Source organism: Dromiciops gliroides, chromosome 2, assembly GCF_019393635.1.
Source record: "Dromiciops gliroides isolate mDroGli1 chromosome 2, mDroGli1.pri, whole genome shotgun sequence".
NCBI classification, from domain to species: domain Eukaryota; kingdom Metazoa; phylum Chordata; class Mammalia; order Microbiotheria; family Microbiotheriidae; genus Dromiciops; species Dromiciops gliroides.
Window position 1 is genome coordinate 466,433,119 of NC_057862.1, and position 19,394 is coordinate 466,452,512.

General features: G+C 40.0%; 1 protein-coding gene across 2 annotated transcripts in view; it reads left to right on the forward strand.

Moving 5' to 3' along the window:
- Positions 1 to 888: 888 nt before the first annotated feature.
- The window catches only part of LMAN2L (lectin, mannose binding 2 like), a 32,629-nt gene continuing 14,123 nt past the window's right edge, over positions 889 to 19,394 (forward strand). For both annotated transcript variants that reach the window (XM_043983939.1, XM_043983941.1), the window contains exons 1-4: positions 889 to 1,117; positions 6,050 to 6,168; positions 11,010 to 11,127; positions 12,786 to 12,868. In XM_043983939.1, the coding sequence (XP_043839874.1) occupies positions 913 to 1,117; positions 6,050 to 6,168; positions 11,010 to 11,127; positions 12,786 to 12,868 (525 nt within the window). In that variant the 5' untranslated portion in view covers positions 889 to 912. The remainder of the gene's footprint in view (positions 1,118 to 6,049; positions 6,169 to 11,009; positions 11,128 to 12,785; positions 12,869 to 19,394) is intronic.

Here is a 19,394-nt window from a genome sequence, read left to right on the forward strand (position 1 = left end):
TTAGTTTCAAAAAGCCAAAAAATTTCTCATGATATGCCAGTCTCTTGGCAGGTAAATAACAAAGTGTATAGAACACCAGTCCTGGAGTCAGGAAGACTCATTTTCCTGAGTCCAAATCTGGCTTCAGACATTTACTAGCAGTATGACTTTTTTTTTTTTTTTTTGGTGAGGCAATTGGGGTTAAGTGACTTGCCTAGGGTCACACAGCTAGTAAGTGTTAAGTGTCTGAGGCCAGATTTGAACTCAGGTCCTCCTGACTCCAGGGCCGGTGCTCTATCCACTGTGCCACCTAGCTGCCCCCAGCAGTATGACTTTTGACAAGCCACTTAACCCTGTTTGCCTCAGTTTCCTCATTTGTAAAATGAGCTGGAGAAGGAAATGGCAAACCAGTGTCATATGTTTACCAAGATAACTGCAAATGCGGTCATGAAGAGTCTCTCTTGTTCTAAATGTCCAGTTATGGGTTATTAAACAGTTTAATCACGTGGGGGTAAGGAAAGAAAGATGCTTTTCACTCTAGCTCCCTCCCATCCCTCACAAATGAGGCAAAAAGCAGTCTGAACCATATTTCATAAGGTCCTTCACCCGGGCCCTTGAGATTTGATGGGGGTGGGAAATAAACACTGCTATCTCTTTAACTGTGATGAATGACTATGAGCTTCAAGTAAAAGACTTCATTCCCCAGAATACTTTGCAGGCCCTAAGAAAATGCAAATTTAGCGCACTGTGTACTATCACGCCCCTCCCTCGGGTTGGCAGGGCAACTGATGCCCAAGGTACCCAATCAGCGAGATGCTCACCTGTGCCGGCGGGGACATACTGACAACCAATAGCGTGCGGGGCGGATGACCCTTCGGGCCAATGGGCCGGGAGAGAGGGCGGGCGTTGGGCTAGGCGGTGGCGGCGAGGAAGATGGCGGTGGTTCCCGGAGCTTCGGGCTGGCGGTGGCGGTGGCGGTGGAGATGGCCGGGGAGTGGGGTTCGGCCGGTCTGGGCGGGGTTCGGCACTTTGCTCCTACTCCTCTTGCTAGGATCTGGGCCGGGGCTGGGGCCGGCCGGGGCAGACCAAACCGATGAGTACCTGAAGCGGGAGCACTCGCTGTCCAAGCCGTACCAGGGTGAGGGGGCCGGGACCGTACGGGGGGAAGCTCGCGGGGCGGGCTCGCGGGTAGAGGTCACTGAGCAGAATTCTCTGGCCAGAGGTCAGGGGACCTCGCTGCAGGGTTCGTGCTGCTCTCCCCGGATCCTCCCGGGAGTGACCGCCCCGCGACTGAGCAGAGGCGGCCAGGTCAGCTCAGCCTGGCCCAGGTTTCTCGAGTGCCCACCTTGGGTCAGGGGGCCTGGGCTCTGCAGGGGCCTGAGCCAGAAGTGGCAGGCAGAAGCAGCCGCAGAGGCAAATAGAAGATGCCCAGGGCGTTATTTGTGACTTGGCATCCCTGGATGTGGAGTCAGAACACTTTGCTTCAAATCCTAGCTCTGCCACTTAACTCACTGCGTGACCTTGGCCAAGGAACTGAATCCCTCGGTGCCTCATTTTTCCTCTTAAGGAAAAGGAAGCGATTATACCAGATGACCTCTGGGGGTCCATTTTAGCCCCAGACCTGTGCTTTTAAGGACTTGATTCATTGTTCAGTGACTGAGTAAATAGGTTAGTTAGAAACTTTCCCATTTAAAGGATCCGGAGTAGGCAGTTCTTTCAGACCTCCAAGTGTCAACAACTCTCTGAAAAAAATCAGAAATGCAAATTAAAATGACTTTCAGCCTGTACCTCATATCCATTAGTTCCACAAAGATGGCAGAAAAGGGAAAATGACTAATTTTGGAGGGGCTGTGGGAAAAGGGGCACATTAGTGCACTGTTATTGGAGCAGTGAGTTGGTCCAGCCATTCTCCAAAAGTAATTTGGAACTGTGGGCAAAATGTCACTAAATTATTCCTACCTGTTGACTCAGTGATACATTTATAAGGCCTATACTTCAAAGAGATCAAAGAAAGGAAAAAAAGCACCCATAAATACATAAATATTTATAGCAACTCTTTTTTAGTGGCAAAGAACTGGAAACTAAGGGGGGCTGCCCATCAGCTGGGGAATGGTCGAACAAATTGTGATAGGTGAATGTAGTGGAATACTATTGTGTTGTAAGAAATGATGAAAAGGTTCAGAAAAACCTGGAAAGACTTATATGAAGGGATGCAGAGTGAAGTGAGAAGAACCAGAACAATTTATACAATAATAATAGTATTGTAAAGCCAAAAATCATTGAAAGACTTAAGATCTCTGATCAATACAGTGACCATCTATGATTCTAAATCCATGTTACCTCCTGACAGATCAGTGATGGATTCAAGGTACAGAATGAGATGTATATTTTGAACATGGACAATTTGGGAATTTGTTTTTCCTGACTGCATATTTATAAGAAGGGGTTTGCTTTAATTTTATTTTTCCATTTAAAAGGATGGGGTGGGAGAGGGGAAAAGAACAACTTGTTGATCAAAAAATAAAGCAAACACTTCCCTCATTGTTCTCCCCTGCCCCTACTTTCCCAGAACATTTTGTCTGCCTCACTCCTTTGCTACTATCTTTGGTCATACTTGTGTATAGGGAGATAATGTGATTCTAGGGAAAAGAATGATCAAGAGTTAGAAGATAAGGGTTTGAATCTTGGTTTTTCCTAGGTAACCTTTTATAATTATATAGCCTTTATAGGCCTCAGTTTTCTCAATGGTAAATTGAGTGATTGGACTAGATGGCCCTAAATTTATTTTGAGCTCTATATCTATGGTCCTTTATCTTTCCCACTCTGCAGATTATAAAAAATGCTTCATGGTAAAGGCCTCCCTTTTCTCATTTTTGTATGCCCGGTATCTAGCAAAATGTTTTGCCCATAGGAGACAATAAATGTTTTGTTGATTTTATTATCTTTGTCTTATTCAGTGACTATAGAATGTTCAGACCTTTAACCATAGTTAGCTAAACAGTGGAAAGAGTATTTTATTTAGAGTAAGAGCACCTAATTTCATATTTTTGACTTTTATTTACTTCCTGTACTAGCTTACTACTAATTCACTTTGCCTATAAAGTGAAAGGCTCAGTTTAGATCAGGGCTTTTTAATCTTTTTTTTTTTGTGTGTGTTTTGGACCCAGGATCATGTTTAGTGCAGCTTTATGGGCCACTTCTCAGAATGATTTTTCTTTCTTTCTTTCTTTCTTTTTTTGCTGGGCAGTGAGGGTTAAGTGACTTGCCCAGGGTCACACAGCTATTAAGTGTTAAGTGTCTGAAGTCGGATTTGAACTCTGGTCCTCCTGACTCCTGGGCCGGTGCTTTATCCACTGTGCCACCTAGCTGCCCTGATCCTAATATTTTTAAAGGATGTACTGTTGGTGACAAAGGAAGCTAGATGAGAATGTATTATGTATGGCTGAAAGAAGAAACCTGTCACTAACCACAAATGGCTAGAAAACACAGTGTAATAGAAGGAACTCTCTGAGGCTAAATTTCCTTATCTGTAAAACAAGAGGTTTGGATTAGATAGTTTCTGAGGTTCCTTCCAACTCCAAATCTATGGTTCTATTATCACTACCTTAAAAAAAAAAAGTCCATAATTATTATTAGGGGAGGCAGAGTTTCATTCATGGAGCAAACATTTAGTTTTATATACTAAGTGCAAGGCACACAGAGAGATAATCAGTCTCCAGCCTTAAAGAGTTTATAAATTGGGAGTTGCGGGTAAGGAACTTTAAACCCTCTAGTCTCCAGGCAAAGACTAGATGACTACTTTTTAGGTATTTTGTGGTGGGATTCTTTTTTCAGGTGTGGGTTGGACCAAATGGCCAGAGATCCAACTCTGAAATCCTGTGATTCAATCAGTCTTTAAGCATTTATTAAGCACCTAGAGCTAGCATGGTATGGCACAAAGCTTCTTAAACTTGAGGTCATGACCCCATATGGGGTTGCAAAACTGAATTTGGAGTTCATGAAAAATTTGGCAACAGTAAAAGGCTATGTAAACCTATTTTATATACCTATATACCCAGGGTCACAAAATTTCTCAGGTAAAAAGGGGTCATGAGTAGAAAACATTTAAGAAGCCCTGGCATAGCTGATAGAGATCTGGCTTTGTAGTCACAAAGACCATGGTTCAAATCTCACCTCTGACACATACTGGTTGTTTAAGTCTGGGCAAATCATTTAACCTCTCAGTGCAACCCAGGTTAGTCTCTAAACCTTAGTTGTAGCACAGTTGCCTAACCTTTGTGGGTGCTGGGTGTTTTCCCACTGGGAGATCCCAAACCCAGTGAAATCACAGGTCTAATCCCAGCAGTGTAGGTGGATCCCAAAGCTTGGCCTGTGGACCTCTGGAGGTCCTTGGGGCCCTTTCAGGGGGTATAAAAGATCAAAATTATTTTCATAATAATATTATGTTATTTATATAACTCACCTGGTAAAAGGAGTTCCGAGACTAAAAAGTTTGAGAACTGCTGTTAGGCATTTTCTAAACAAAGATAAAAATGAACAGTAGTCCCTCAAGAAGGCTACATTGTGCTCAATGGATACAATATTTAGACAAAATAATCTGAATAGGGAGAGAGCATCAAACCCTAGGGAGATTAGCAAAGCCTTTGTTAAAATGTGTCATGTGAGTGGAAACTTGAAGGAAGCTAAGGTGTTTTTTTTTGGGGGGGGGTCAGGCAATTGGGGTTAAGTGACTTGCTCAGGGTCACACAGCTAGTAAGTGTCAAGTGTCTGAAGTCAGATTTGAACTGAAACCAGGGCCAGTGCTCTATCCTCTGTGCCACCTAACTGCCTTTTCCAACCCCCCCCCTTTTTTTTTTTGATGAGGCAGTTGGGGTTAAGTGACTTGCCCAGGGTCACACAGCTAGTAAGGAAGCTAAGGATTCTAAAAGACCTTGGTCAGGATGGGAGCTAGAATGCCAAGTTTGGGGAATAGCAGGTAGTCCAGATTGACTGGAATGTAGAGAGTGTGAAAGGGAGTAATCAATAATTTTCATGCAGGCATGTATGCACACATGTACTCAGACGATTTGTACCTGACCCGTGGTAGAGCCTTCCAAGCTTGTATTTGTCTGGTCAGCCATGGTTAGATACACTGTACCCTGACCCAAACATAGTGACTTCATTTTTGGTCCTCTTTGAGAAGGTAGGACAACCACCATCCAATTAACCAACAGATACCTGTGTGTATATACACATATGTGTGTGTATAATATATGAAACTGACAACTTTGAAAATATGTGAGCTAGTTCTAGGAGGATTGAGGTCTAAGTTATCTGCCTTTACTATTGCATCTTAGTGTAATTGTATTAATGATAGCTAGCATTTATATAGTACTTTAAGGTTAATCAAGATCTTGATATATGTTATCGCATTTTATTCTTTTTTTTGGGGGGGGGTTGGTGAGGCAATTGGGGTTAAGTGACTTGCCCAGGGTAACACAGTAAGTGTTAAGTGTCTGAGGCCAGATTTGAACTCAGGTACTCCTGACTCCAGGGCCGGTGCTCTATCCACTGTGCCACCTAGCTGCCCCTCATTTTATTCTTAAATCAAATGATGTACCTACTTGAGAGGTAGGTGCTATTATTATCCCCATTTTATAGATGAGGTCAGGATAATTTCAGTGACTTGCCCAGAGTCACACAGCTATTGTGTCCGAGGCAGAATTTGAATTCATGTCTTCCTGACTGAAGTCTAGTACTCTACCCACTTTTCCACCTAGCTTCTTTGATTGTGGGCACTTTTTTTTCTTTCTTTTATGATACCTTAGTTTATTCACATATAAAATGGGAAGAATGATCCTGACTTCAGATCAGTGATGGATGGGTAGATGGATGAATAAATGAATAAGCAAATATCTCTAAAGTTTTTTGGAATCCATGTCTGAAAAGGGCACCATGGAACTACACAGGAGAAAAAGTTTAAAATGTATCAGTGAAATGAAGAGGTAAGTTAGTGAGAAAATAATAGCTGCTTTAGATAATATAAAAGAAAGCATTATTTATGAGAACTTTTCTACTTTCCTTCCTATAGGTGTGGGTACTAGCGGTTCTTCACTGTGGACCCTGATGGGGAATGCCATGGTGATGACCCAGTATATCCGCCTTACCCCAGATATGCAGAGCAAACAGGGAGCCCTGTGGAACCGGGTGGTAAGAATCTTTCTCCTTACTCTGTTGGTGACTAAGCAGGCTATCCAAGAAGTTTTTAAGATCATACTGGCTCAACCCTATAGTCCATCCAGATCCAGCTCAGTATTTTATTTCTGACAAAAGTTCCAAGTGACCTTTTCTGGGAAAGGATGGGACTTGCTTTGTGTGACATACCACTTATTTGACAAGAGGAATACTATAAACATCCTTCATTCTTCCCACATAGTCCAGTATGGATTTGTCATTTGTGACATTATTTAAATCCTTCTCATTTATATTTTGAACTTGTAAAACCTGTTAGAGTAACAGGTTCAACATATTTATTACTTATTTGCTCAAGTAGTCCATGGCCAGAAAAAAAAAAAAAAGTAGTGCATGATTTCAGTTTGTGTTAAAATTGCTGCCTTTAGGTTTTTAGGGGTCTTCCTTCATTATATTCACTTAAAAGTATAATCTTGTTTTTATTCTGGAACTTTTCTCAGTTCATTTTGTCTTCCTTGAGAGGTGCATGCTATATCCCTGGGGTGGACCTGATTTCATGCAAGTGTAAGATGAAACTACTTGCTTCTAATATCCTTTCAAACTCTTTCTGACTGTTCTGCTTCTCTGCATAGCTCTTAGTATTTCTTTAGATTTTCTCCTGGGATCCTATGAACCCGAGTTTGCTTTTTCATGTATGTGTTACAAATACTAAGGATGATCTTCAGAGCTTGCTGATGATCCTTAGCAAAGTAGAGCTGTTGCACCATCTCCCTATTAATTTTATTTGGGTCAATTGTGTGGAAAGTGACAAAGGGGTGAGGGAGTTCATTTATCCAAGAACAGTCCCATTAATTTAAATTTTGATAATACTGAATCATTTTTTTCCCCAATCTCATTCTTAGATATAGCCAGTGACAATATGATAAGTCTGGGAGTCAGGAGGCCTGGGTTCTAGTTCTGGTTTTGTCACTGAATCACTGTGTGATCTTAGGCAAGTTATTTCTCTATGTCGTAGTTTTCTCATCTGTCAGACTGGGTTAATGATACCTGTTCTAGCTTAACAGGGCTTATTGTTAGGATAGAAATGATAATAGATGTCAAGGACTATGGAAAAGTTATATTTGCTATGGTAATATTGGGCATTGGCATTTTTATGATCATGTATGTGTGATCTGCTGGGGTTTTATGGAGTGCCAAGTGGCAAAATCTCAGTAGTCCTTTGACGTGCTCTTTTTTTTTTTTTTCTAGTGGGGCAATTGGGGTTAAGTGACTTGCCCAGGGTCACACAGCTAGTAAGTGTTAAGTATCTGAGGCCAGATTTGAACTCAGGTACTCCTGACTCCAGGGCCGGTGCTCTATCCTCTGTGCCACCTAGCTGCCCCCTTTGACATGCTCTTAAAAAATTTATTGGGGGGCAGCTGGGTGGCGCAGTGGATAAAACACCAGCCCTGGATTCAGAAGTACCTGAATTTAAATTTTACCTCAGACACTTTACACTTACTAGCTGTGTGACCCCGGGCAAGTCACTTAACCCCCATGACCCCACAAAAAAAAAACCCAAAACCAAAACCAAAATTTATTGATATATTTTGTTTTGGCACAATATATTCCCAACATATATCTAAACAACCACCACCACCACCCCCTGCCCCCAACAAAGTACATTCCTTCCAAATAGTTTATTGTAAACAGAAAGGATGTATGTCATTATATTTTAAAAATAAGTTTCTGTTGATATTCTTGCCATGTCCTTTAACTTTGACCATATGGTGCTAACATTGTTCAGTTTGATGGACAGACTCCCTATTCTGATGATAGAGTACATCAAAAATGACTTAACACCCTGGAGTCAGGAGGACCTGATTTCAAATCTGGCCTTGGACACTTGACACTTACTAGCTGTGTGACCCTGGGCAAGTCACTTAACCTTCATTGCCCCACAAAAAAAAAAAGAAAGAAAGAAAAGAGTTAACAAATGGTAACTTTCCATGTTTTGTTGTTGTTCGCTTTGTTTTGGTTATTGTATATATTCTTGTGACTCTACTTTCATTACTCCTTATGACTTCACATACATTCTCCTATGTTTCTCTGAATTCCTTTTCTTAATCCTTAAATTAATTTTAAGAAGGCTGGATATTAACATGATAGAGTGGAAAGGGCATTGGACCAGTAATCAGGACCCTGGCTTCTAGTTCTGGTTCATCCTCTAGGCAGGTATGTCCTTTTGGGCAAGCTCCTTTAAATGCAAGGGCCTCAGCTTCCTTACCTATAAACGGTTGAAACAAAACAAAGCAAGGCTTTAGCTCAGAAAATCAACAACATGATTTAGGATATGTGCCTGGACAGCTGTTTATATGAAAAAGACTTAGGGGTTTTTAGTTGACTGCAAGCCTGATATAATCAATATTATGATGTGACTACTGAAAAAACAGATGCAATTTTAGACTGCACTAGTGAAAATTGCATGTGTAGAATAAGGGTAGTTATAATAGTTCCACTGTATTCTACTCAGACTATATTAGGCATATTGTAATATTCCATGTTGGGTGCCACATTTTAGGCAGGATGATGACAATTGTATCCTGCCCAGAGGAAGGTTTTCTGCTTCTCTCCTGAGGAGAAAGAGACCTAAGACCAATGGTAGAAGTTATAGGCAAGTTGATGATAAATGGAGTGGAGGTTATTCTAAGAGATGGGGATCTGCCATTATCAGGCTACTTTAGCCTGGTTTCAGTTTGACCCTTGATTGTACCTACTTCTATGTACTCTCTGTCATACAAATTTAAAATGAAAATGGAAAGTGACTTAGTATGTTGTAAGAGACAGAGGACAACCTGTGTTTTTAAATCTTTCAGGATGAACCTGGTTGTCTGTCTTTGCTGTTTCCCTCTAAAGTAAATTATTTCCATTCAGAACTTGGTTATATAGGGCAGTCTTCTCTTTGAGTTTTTTCCTAGATCATCAAGACAGTTTATGAGCCTTGGTGAGCTCTGAGAGAAAATAATTTTATCACTAATTTAAGTGAACCTTACAATTGAAAACACTTTTATTCTGTGGTCTACAGATACTTTAGTGTTAGAGTATAAATTAGGAATCAGAGAACCCTGAGTAAATAGTCATTTCTTTAATATTTATAAGCTATAGTTTCTGCACAGCCACATTTTTTTTTCTTGCAAATTTTTTCAGCTCTGTATCTCTGTTTATGCAGCCGAGGCTTTTCCCATAGTAGTTGTTCAGTAGTATTCTCTTCTGGTGCTCCTTGGGTGGGGAAGTAGGGAGGGAATGTTTAATAGGCAGAGACATGCCCTGTGACATCTGCATCTAGTTTTAGGAACTTTGATTTACTCCTCAGCTTGGCAAGGGACCAAGAGCTGATTGGAGTTGTTTATGCCATCTGGTTATTCTTTCTGAAACCATTTCATGAGACAAGGTGTTCCTTGCCTTTTTTTTTTTTTTAATGATAGATGAGCCTTTAGCTTTCCCAGCTAAAAATTGACAGAGGAAGATGTGGATTTTTTAGAGTTTCTCAAAAGAGAGAAACTAAATGGAGTCACTTTGGACCAAAAATGAATATTCAAAGGATCATAGGTATAGAGTTGGAAAGACCTAAGAAGCAACCCCTTCATTTTATAGATGAGGAAATAGGGTGGGAGAGATTTAGTGACCTGACCCCTAGTTACACAAACCTTGGATTTGAATGTCTTGCTCCAAATCTAGCATTCTTTCTACTGTGTCATACTGCATACTATAGAACTAGCCCTGTCTTTTTTTGATGGTTGAGGGTGATGGTGGTGAAGGCTGGATTTTTCTTTGACAGATGAGGAAGTTAAGGCCCCACAAGGTTGGATGACCTACCTAGGGTCACATGGAATAGGTCCGAGGAAAGTTCATTGAAGTAGGCATCAGGAAACTTAGGTTCGAGCCCTACCTCTGGCTCTTACTCACTAGGTGACTATGAATAAATTTGTATTGTGTTTGCAGGATAGGTTTAAGCCAACTGAACCAATAATTTACTCTTGCTTCACTCTGTTGATTCAGCAGGTTTTACATAAGTGACTAGGTCCTATGTCAAGAAATGCTTTCTTGGATCATAAGTTTATAGCATCACAAGTTTAGAGGTAGAAGAGACCTTAGAGACCATTTGAGAGTTGAGGGAACTGAAGACCAGTGGAGTGAGGTGGCTTGTCCAGAGTCCCAGAGCTAATAAGTTAGAGCAGGATTTGACACCAAATCTTTTGCTGCTGCTTCTCCACCATACTGTAGTTAAGGCAGCTCAGCATGGCATGTCATGGCTTTTCTGGCCCCCAACTCCAACTTCCTGTTACCGCTTCTGTTTGAGAGACAGTCATGTGGAAGACACTTGAGGTAGAGGTAGTAGATGACAAATATTGTACTTTTTCTAGGACTACATTGGTCCTTGAGTGAAGGAAGCATGACATTTCTATCATGTAAAGAACCTGAGAGAATTTGCCTCTAATCAGATGATTCTCTTTTAATATATATATATATTTTTTAGTGAGGCAATTGGGGTTAAGTGACTTGCCCAGGGTCACACAGCTAGTAAGTGTTAAGTGTCTGAGGCCGGATTTGAATTCAGGTCCTCCTGACTCCAGGGCCGGTGCTCTATCCACTGAGCCACCTAGCTGCCTCAATTCTCTTTTAATATTAATGTTATATATACAGGTAAAGGATTTCACCCATAATAAATTGAAGAAGCCTTGGATATCAAGTCCTAGTTTCTCTATAGCCTAGTTGTTGTGTCAACTACTTGTCATTTTCCCTATGTGTAGCTTGCTGTTGAGGAACTGAGGGCCTGGCAGCTCATCCTTCTGTTGACTCTTACCCTTTTTCTTTTGTAGCCTTGCTATTTGAGAGACTGGGAACTGCAAGTGCATTTCAAAATCCATGGACAAGGAAAGAAAAATCTGAATGGGGATGGCTTCGCAATCTGGTATACAAAGGATCGGATGCAGCCAGGTATCAGTATCTTTGCCTAGGGCCTCTTTGTATGGGGTATGGAAAAATTTGCACCTTGCAGAAGACACAAAAGATAGCTTTCTTTGCAAGATGTGAATTACTTTGGCATCTGTGTTTATGGCCAACAAGTCTCAGCTTTAGAATGGGTCTAAAATCCTGCCTAAACAAATGGGTTTGACTTAATCTCCAAATGGCTTCTTGTTCATTAATAGCCTCTAGGTTTTTTATTTGTTACCACTTGGCATGTTGGCTGCTGAAAGCACAGATTTTCAACTCATGGCTTGGTTCTGAGGGAAGAGCCCAACCCTAACAGTCACATACCCTGAAGACTCTTAATAGAACTAAGTCAGGAGAGAATTAGAGATTTCTGCTTATGGAACTAGAGTCACTGTTGCTACTGTCTCCAAGGAGATGGATTATTTTTCTTCACTTTACAGTATTTTTTCCAGAGATGCCTGGACTTGTTTACTAGACCTGGAGGCTACATTTCCTTCTATTGTTACTGTTTTTCTTGGATTTATCTTTTTATATTCAATGTTTTTGAGATTTCTTCTGCCTGAAATCTTTAGTATTTTCAATCTTTTCTCTCTTTCTTATTTTTCTCATTGCTCACTTTCTGACTCTCTCCCCTCTAATTGTGTTTTACTTGAGGTTGTTTCTAAAATTGTCTCAGTCTCCTCCCACACTGAGCAATTTATGGTTCACCAGCCTAGGTCTCTTTCCCAGCTGACTTTTGGGTGGTCAAAACTGGTTCCAGATGGGTACTGTCGTCTTTCCCTCGGGCTTAGTGGAGTGCTGCATAGTTCCTCACACATGCCATGTCCTATCCTGGTGATCTCTTTTACTCTCTCTATTCCTTAGTTCTCTGGATGCCACCATCAGTTCACAGCATGCTTTCACTGCTTTGCAACATTGATACTTCCAGGTTGCAGTCCCTAGCAGGTTTTTGCTCCTGAGGGACAGTGACCAAACAGGCTTTCAAAGCCTAAGCGAACTTCTACAACCTGAAACTAGGGTGTCTATGGCACTGGAAGGAGGGAGGGAGGGGAAATAGGATGCAGGGGTGGGTTTTGAAGTAAGTTTGCTAGTAAGGCCTCACTATAGTGGAATGGAAGGCAGAAGTAGAGTACTGAGTGAGCTCTGGGTCACTTGTGGGAATGGTTTTTTGGTTTTTTTTGCCTCCTTTTGGATTCTGGATTTTGAATGTCCTAGACCATGGAAACATCTGAAGTTGTTTTATCTTTGGTTCATAATTTCTGTTTTGGAGAGTTTTGAGGTGGAGATCAGAGGAAATGTCTATTCTGCCCTCTTGTTGTTTATGTGACCGCTCTTCAAGGAGATCAAAGGCTTAACTAGGTCTAACCTCTGAGAATTTAGAACTTGGGAATTCATTTCCCTATCTTTGGGGAACAGTCTTCCCTGACTGTTTCTGAAGCAGAAATCTATGAAGTTGGGGATCCTTGGCAGCCAAGGTTGTATTTCAGGGAGCTGATATAGGGCTAAATGAGGTTGGGATGGCATTCTCTCTGATCCCTGGCTTTCCCCTCCAAGTAAAGCATGAGATTCACTTGAACTTTTCCCACTCCAGAGAGTGAGAGGTATTCTTTGGAATATTCAAAACCTTATTTTGATTAAGCTTTGTCTTTTCATTCTTTTAGGGCCTGTCTTTGGGAGCAAGGACAACTTTGTAGGACTGGGAGTATTTGTAGACACCTATCCCAATGAGGAAAAGCAGCAAGAGGTAAGGTCACATGGCAAAACATACATCAACAGTACTGATTTTACAGTTTCTGTTTTCTAGGAAAGTTGATTGACAAAGGTTTGGGAAAGTGATTGTGTAGAGGGTAATTTACCTTATTTCCTTTGTATGTTGGACTTTAGAAATTGTCTTTGATTTTTTTTAAAGGGGAAAGAATAGTGGTTGTAGATGGGAGCTTTTTCTCTGGTATTAACTATTGTTTGCATTTCATATGTGAACTATTTTTCATAGTTCTTATTAACTGTTGTTTGTATTTCTCTCACTAATTATTGTGCTTCATACTTGTCTGCTTTTGTGTTCATGAATGCATGCATGCACAAATATATATCTATATAAACTAATATGAGTGATCTTTTCTCTTTTGCTCTTGTCTTTATCTTCATACTCTCGAAGCTGAGGAGCAAGTACTATCTTTCCTATGAAAGTCGATATAGGAAAATGGTCTCAGAACCCCAGCAATTTTAGAATATGAGCATGTGAGGAAACTGCTGTTGTTCAGGGTTCCTCAGATCTCTTTAAATAGACAGCAGGAAGTAGATTTGTTCATTTCTGCTCAGTGGGACTGACATTGGGGGCAAGAAAGATTATAGTATAACCAGGTTTCTTTCACTGATTACATAAATAAGAGGAATGTGTAAGAAAGAAGACAGAGATGGGAGTAAAGGCCAAAGCTCCTTGTAGAAATTGGAAAGGGCAGCCTTAGTGGGTATGCTTATTCTGCTACATAGCAATGAGACTATCTGATGTTTTTAAGTAGTAGTGTTTTTATGCTCCATTTCTTGGCTCAATGGGTCACATTATTTTCTATACCGAAGAGAGGGGTTTTAACGTTGTAAAAGGATTCTAGGTTCAACTGAATTCAATAAGCATTCAGAAAATGTGATTTACTGATTATATCCAGGGTTTGGGGAATACAAAGACAAAATGAAATAAGTCCCTGCCTATAAGAAACTTATATTCTACTGTTCTACTGGGAGGATAAAACGTTTTGTTTGTGTGTGTGTGTGTGTGTGTGTGTGTGTGTGTGTGTGTGTACACATGCAAATAAATATACAATAATTTGAGAAGGACAAGAGCAGGAACAACTTGAGGAAAGGTTCTCTTAGGAACTGTTCTAAATTGAACCTTGAGGAAGAAAAGGATTCTAACAAGTCAAGATGGGAAGGATGTGTATTTTGGGTATGGGGAGGGGGGACAGGCTGTACAAAGGTGCAGAGGTGGGAGGTGCAATTTTTAACTCAGGGAGTAGCAAGAAGTAGGTCATTTTGACTAGAATGTGGTGTCTGGCGACCAATGTTAAAGTCTGAGGATGTTGGCCTGAGCCAAAGTGCCATTTCTTTAAAGACCATGCTGAGTTCATGTGAAATCATATCACTATACATTTCATTCTGTTAATGGTCAGTTATCAGGATTCTCCTACTTGGCAGGCATTTCTGTGATTTTTTTCAAGGTCACCGTCAATATTTTCAACATCAAACAGGCCAGGTGGCACAGTTGCTATTTTTTCTTAGGCTTTCTTTTTTTTTTTACCTGGAAATTGTTTTGTAACTACTCTCAGGTTCTTTTTTCTCTGTTTGGTTTTTTCTTTTGTGGGGGTGGCTCTCTCCTTGAGATTCTGAGGCTGCTTTTTATTAGATATACTGGTGATTTGGTGAAAGGTTCATAGGACTAGAGCTGAAAGGAACCTCAGAAGTTATCTGATCCAGCTCCCAGTTAACAGTTAAGGAAACTTAGGCCCAGGGAGTTTAAGTGACTTGCCAGAGTCACACAAGTTATAATCACTAGAGAGGATTTGAAGGCATGTCCTTTGACTCTGGAATCTGTGTTTTTTCTACTGTATGGTACTTCCCTATGTTGAGTAGACAATTGGTCTCTGAACTTTTTTATATCCATGCTTTGGGATACTGCTTATCAAGCAGTTAAGTAACTTGAATTGGTTATAAGATGCTATGGCTAACCTCTCCCCCAAAAGACCCCCCAAACCAAAACAAACAAAACAACCCTTATGTGATCTATTCATGGCATGATGCACTTACCTATAGTTGACTGACAGAAGTAGGAGATAGGCAGTACATATTAAGCTTCCAAACTCTTGTGACTCTGACTTTGCACTATGGTAAAATGAGGCACAGAAAAGTGGTGGTAGATGGGAAGTAGCTCATTACTGCCATAGCACAAGTCACTGATAGAGGCTCTTCTGTGACAACACATGACTCCCTTCTTCTCTGTTCCCAGGTGTTATAGTTTAGTAGAGGCAGAAGAGATCTGGGTTTGGATTCTGCCTCAGACACTTATTAATAATAGTTAACATTTATATAGTGCTTACTCTGTGTTGGGTACTGTGCTAAGCGCATTACAATTACTATCTTAATTGATCCTCAAAAGAGCTCTGGGGGGCAGCTAGGTGGCGCAGTGGATAGAGCACCGGCCCTGGAGTCAGGAGTACCTGAGTTCAAATCCGGCCTCAGACACTTAACACTTACTAGCTGTGTGACCCTGGGCAAGTCACTTAACCCCAATTGCCTCGACAAAAAAAAAGAAAAAAAAAAAAGAGCTCTGGAAGATAGGTGGTATTATTATCCCCATTTTACAGATGAGGAGACTGAGGCAAATAGAGGTTTAAGTGACTTTCCCAGGGTCGCAGACCTAAGAAATATGTGAGGCTGGATTTGAATTCAGATCGTCCTGACTCCAGGTCTGGTACTCTATCCACTGTGTCCCCTAGCTGTCTAGCTATGTGATGAGGGGCAACTCTGAGGTTCCTTCCAGGGCTAGATCTATGATTTCATGATCTATTACCAAATCACAAGTATGTGTGAGGAAAGTAGATTCCCACCTTCAAGGTAAAATGGGGATAATAACTCTTATCTCCCAGGGTTGTGAGGATCAAATTAGGTAATATGTATAAGTCATTTTGCAAATTTTAAAATGCTATATAAATATCAACTATTCCTATTGTGATTTTGGAGTTATATTATAAAGAAGATAATGATAATCAAAAATGCATATGAGAAAAATACATGAGGGGTCAGTGCATGCTTAGAGTTTTAGGCCTTTCTCTTGCATAGGGACAGATCACTCTACTTTCATAGATCCATTTCTCTATCAGAGAGAAGGATTTTATTTGTTAGCTGTATAGGTCACAGAAATTACCAGGGTCATGAAGTGCTGTGCAAACACTGACTAAATACTTGTTCCAGTCGTCTTTATTGTTCAATCATAAAGCCCTCAGCTAATGGTCAGCAGTTTCTCACATGAAAATTGGAAGTTTACTTTAAGTTTCAGTGAACTCAAAAGTAGTATTTTAAAGAGTGAATGTTGTAATTAGGACAAGAAACTTTGCTTCATGGAAAAGACAGAAGTATAGTTCTCTATTGGATCTAGCTTTCTTTCCAAGAAGCTGGGAATGGATGAATGGATGAATGGATGAATGAATGAATGAATGAATGAATGAATGAATGAAAAGAAAGATAATTTATTAAATGTTTACTTTTTGCAAAGTTATGCTAAACACTGGGCATTCAGATAAAAAAGACAAGATAGCCTTTGGTCTCAAGGAGTTTGTACTCCATCTAGGGGAGATGGCATATATAAAAGTTCAGCTGTAGGATAGATGGAAAGGTCTGGAAATCTATGGGGGGGCAGGGCAATAAGGGTTAAGTGACTTGCCCAAGGTCACACAGCTAGTAAGTGTCAAGTGTCTGAGGCTGGATTTGAACTCAGGTCCTCCTGAATCCAGGGCCGGTGCTTTATCCACTGTGCCACCTAGCTGCCCCTGGAAATCTTTTTTTAAAAAATTTGATTCTGGTTTAGAATTTTAACACAATATAAAACAGACATTTCCATATACATAGAACAGAACAGGAGGATTGTACATAAAACTGTAGATCTCTTATATACAACTTTCTTTTTTAAAAAGTATATAATAAATTCAACCTGAAGCTTTAAGAGGTGTCTTGTCTGTACTTCTTTCTGCTCTTCTTTCTATTCTCTTCTCTGCATTTTTCTTTTTTTGGGGGGGGAGGGGCAATGAGTGTTAAGTGACTTGCCCAGGGTCACACAGCTAGTAAGTGTCAAGTATCTGAGGCTGGATTTAAATTCAGGTCCTCCTGAATCCAGGACCAGTGCTTTATCCGCTGTGCCACCTAGCTGCCCTCTCTTCTCTGCATTTAAAAAATATATACCAAGAAAGCCTTTTAACCAGTATGCATAATCAAGCAAAACAAATTCTCACATTGTCTGTGTCTGAAAATAGGTTTTATTTTTTGCATCTTGATTCTGTCACCACTCTGTCAAGAGATAAGTAGCAGGCTTTATCACTAGTCCTCTAGAATAGTTGATCATTTTACTGATCAGAATTCTCAAGTCTTTCAAAGTAATTTTTCTTTATAATATTGTTAATGTATAGCATCCTGGTTCTGTTCACTTCCCTATGCATCAGTTTATAATGTCTTCGTAGGTTTCTCTGAAATTGTCGATGTCATTATTTCTTGCAAAACAATAATATTTTATTAATACACTAATTTATTTAATCTTCCCCTAATAGATGGGCACCTTCCACTTTAGATTTCAGAGCTGCTATTACAAATCTTTTACATCTGTGTCCTTTCTCTTTAATTTCTAAGGATATAGACTTAGTAGTGGTTTTGCTGAGTCAAAAAGTATGCATGGATTCTGGTGATTTTTTTTGTGTGTGTGTGCACATTTTTAAATTGGCTGAATTCCAGAATAACTGTTTCAATTTACAGTTTAACAGTACCTGTTTTTCCATTGCCTCTCAACATTTGCCGTTTTCCTTTTTTATCTTTTTTTGTGGCACAGTGGATGTAGTGTTGGGCCTGCTGTTACAAAGACCTGAGGTCAAATCTAACCTCAGTCACTTACCAGCTATATGACCTTGAACTTAGCTGCTGTCTGTCCCAGTTTCCTCAACTGTAAAAAATGGGGACAATAATAGGATCCAATTGCCAGGTTGTTGTGAGAATAAAATGAAATAATATTTGTAAAGCATTTTGTAAGCTTTAAAGTATTACATAAAGGCTAGCTTTTATGTATTTATTTTAACCTATATGATGGATGTCAGGTGGAACTTCAGAGTTGCTTTAATATGTATTTTACCAATCACTACATATTAGTGATTGGCAGCATTTTTTCATATGGCTATTGATAGCTTAGATGTCTTCCTTTGAAGAAACACTTTTTCCTTTAGAGAAAACTGCCTGTTCATATTTGACAATTTATTGGGGAATGACTATTCTTAAAATTTCAATCAAGGGACAGCTAGGTGGCACAGTGGATAAAGCACTGGCCTTGGATTCAGGAGGACCTGAGTTCAAATCCGGCCTCAGACACTTGACACTAGCTGTGTGACCCTGGGCAAGTCACTTAACCCTCATTGCCCCGCCCCCCAAAAAAATTCAATCAGTTTCTTATATATCTCAGAGATAAGACCTTATCAGAGCAACATCCTACAAAGATTTCTCTTCTAATTGCCTGTTTTCCTTTTAATTTTAGCTGCTTTTGTTTGTTCAAAACCTTTTTTTTTAATCAAAATTATCCATTTTGTCTTTTTTGGTTCTCTCTTCTCTCTTGTTTGGTCATGGACTTTTTTATATCTATACATCTGAAAGATAGTTTTTCTTCCTTGCTTCTCTAACACGTTTATGATGTCACCTTTTATGTTTGTCATATAGCCAGAATTTATGTATGCCAGGATTCTAGAATCTTATTATTTGAGTGGAAATATCACAGATCTCAGCATTTTATGTTTTAGGACATAATCTCACTCCTCAGCTTTTTTGATTTTGGGGTTTTAACCTAAACCCCCACATTGTATAATATCTGTTGATTTATTGAGCATATTAGCTGATAGCAGCATGCAAACTCATTCTGCATCAATCTGAAGGTCAGTCCAACTGTATAATGTTTTTCAGCAGTATAAGGAACTAACTTACCTTGCAATCTTTGTTTTTTTCTTCCCCCACCCCAATCTTGGCAGATGTCAGACTTAACAGGTTGTAGTGTAGGCTGGTTGTAGGTTTGGAACTTATAAAACACAGGCCATCTCAAGCTATGTCATGAGAATCCCACACAACTATTTATTCACCTCTGCCTACCCTGCTTCTGATTACTACATTCAAAATTGATCTTGCTGAGATAATATCCATCCATTTTTTTCCTATTTATTCCCCTCATTCAGGATCTTATCCCTGCCAACTGAACTATTGTAGTAGCCTCCTAATTTATCTCCTTGACTCCAGTTTCTCCCCTCTTAACCATCCTTCACCCAGCTTCCAAATTGATATTTCTAAAACACAGATCTGACCATATCATGAAAAATATCTTCAGTAGCTTCTTATTCTGAAGTAAAATATAAACCTTCAGCCTGGCATTTAAAGTCCTCTGCAATATGGCTTCCACCACTTTTACAATCTTATTTCATATTATTCCCCTTCAGGTATTTTCTTCCCTAAGCTTACTAGTCTGCCTGTAAATGGTTGTACTAAAC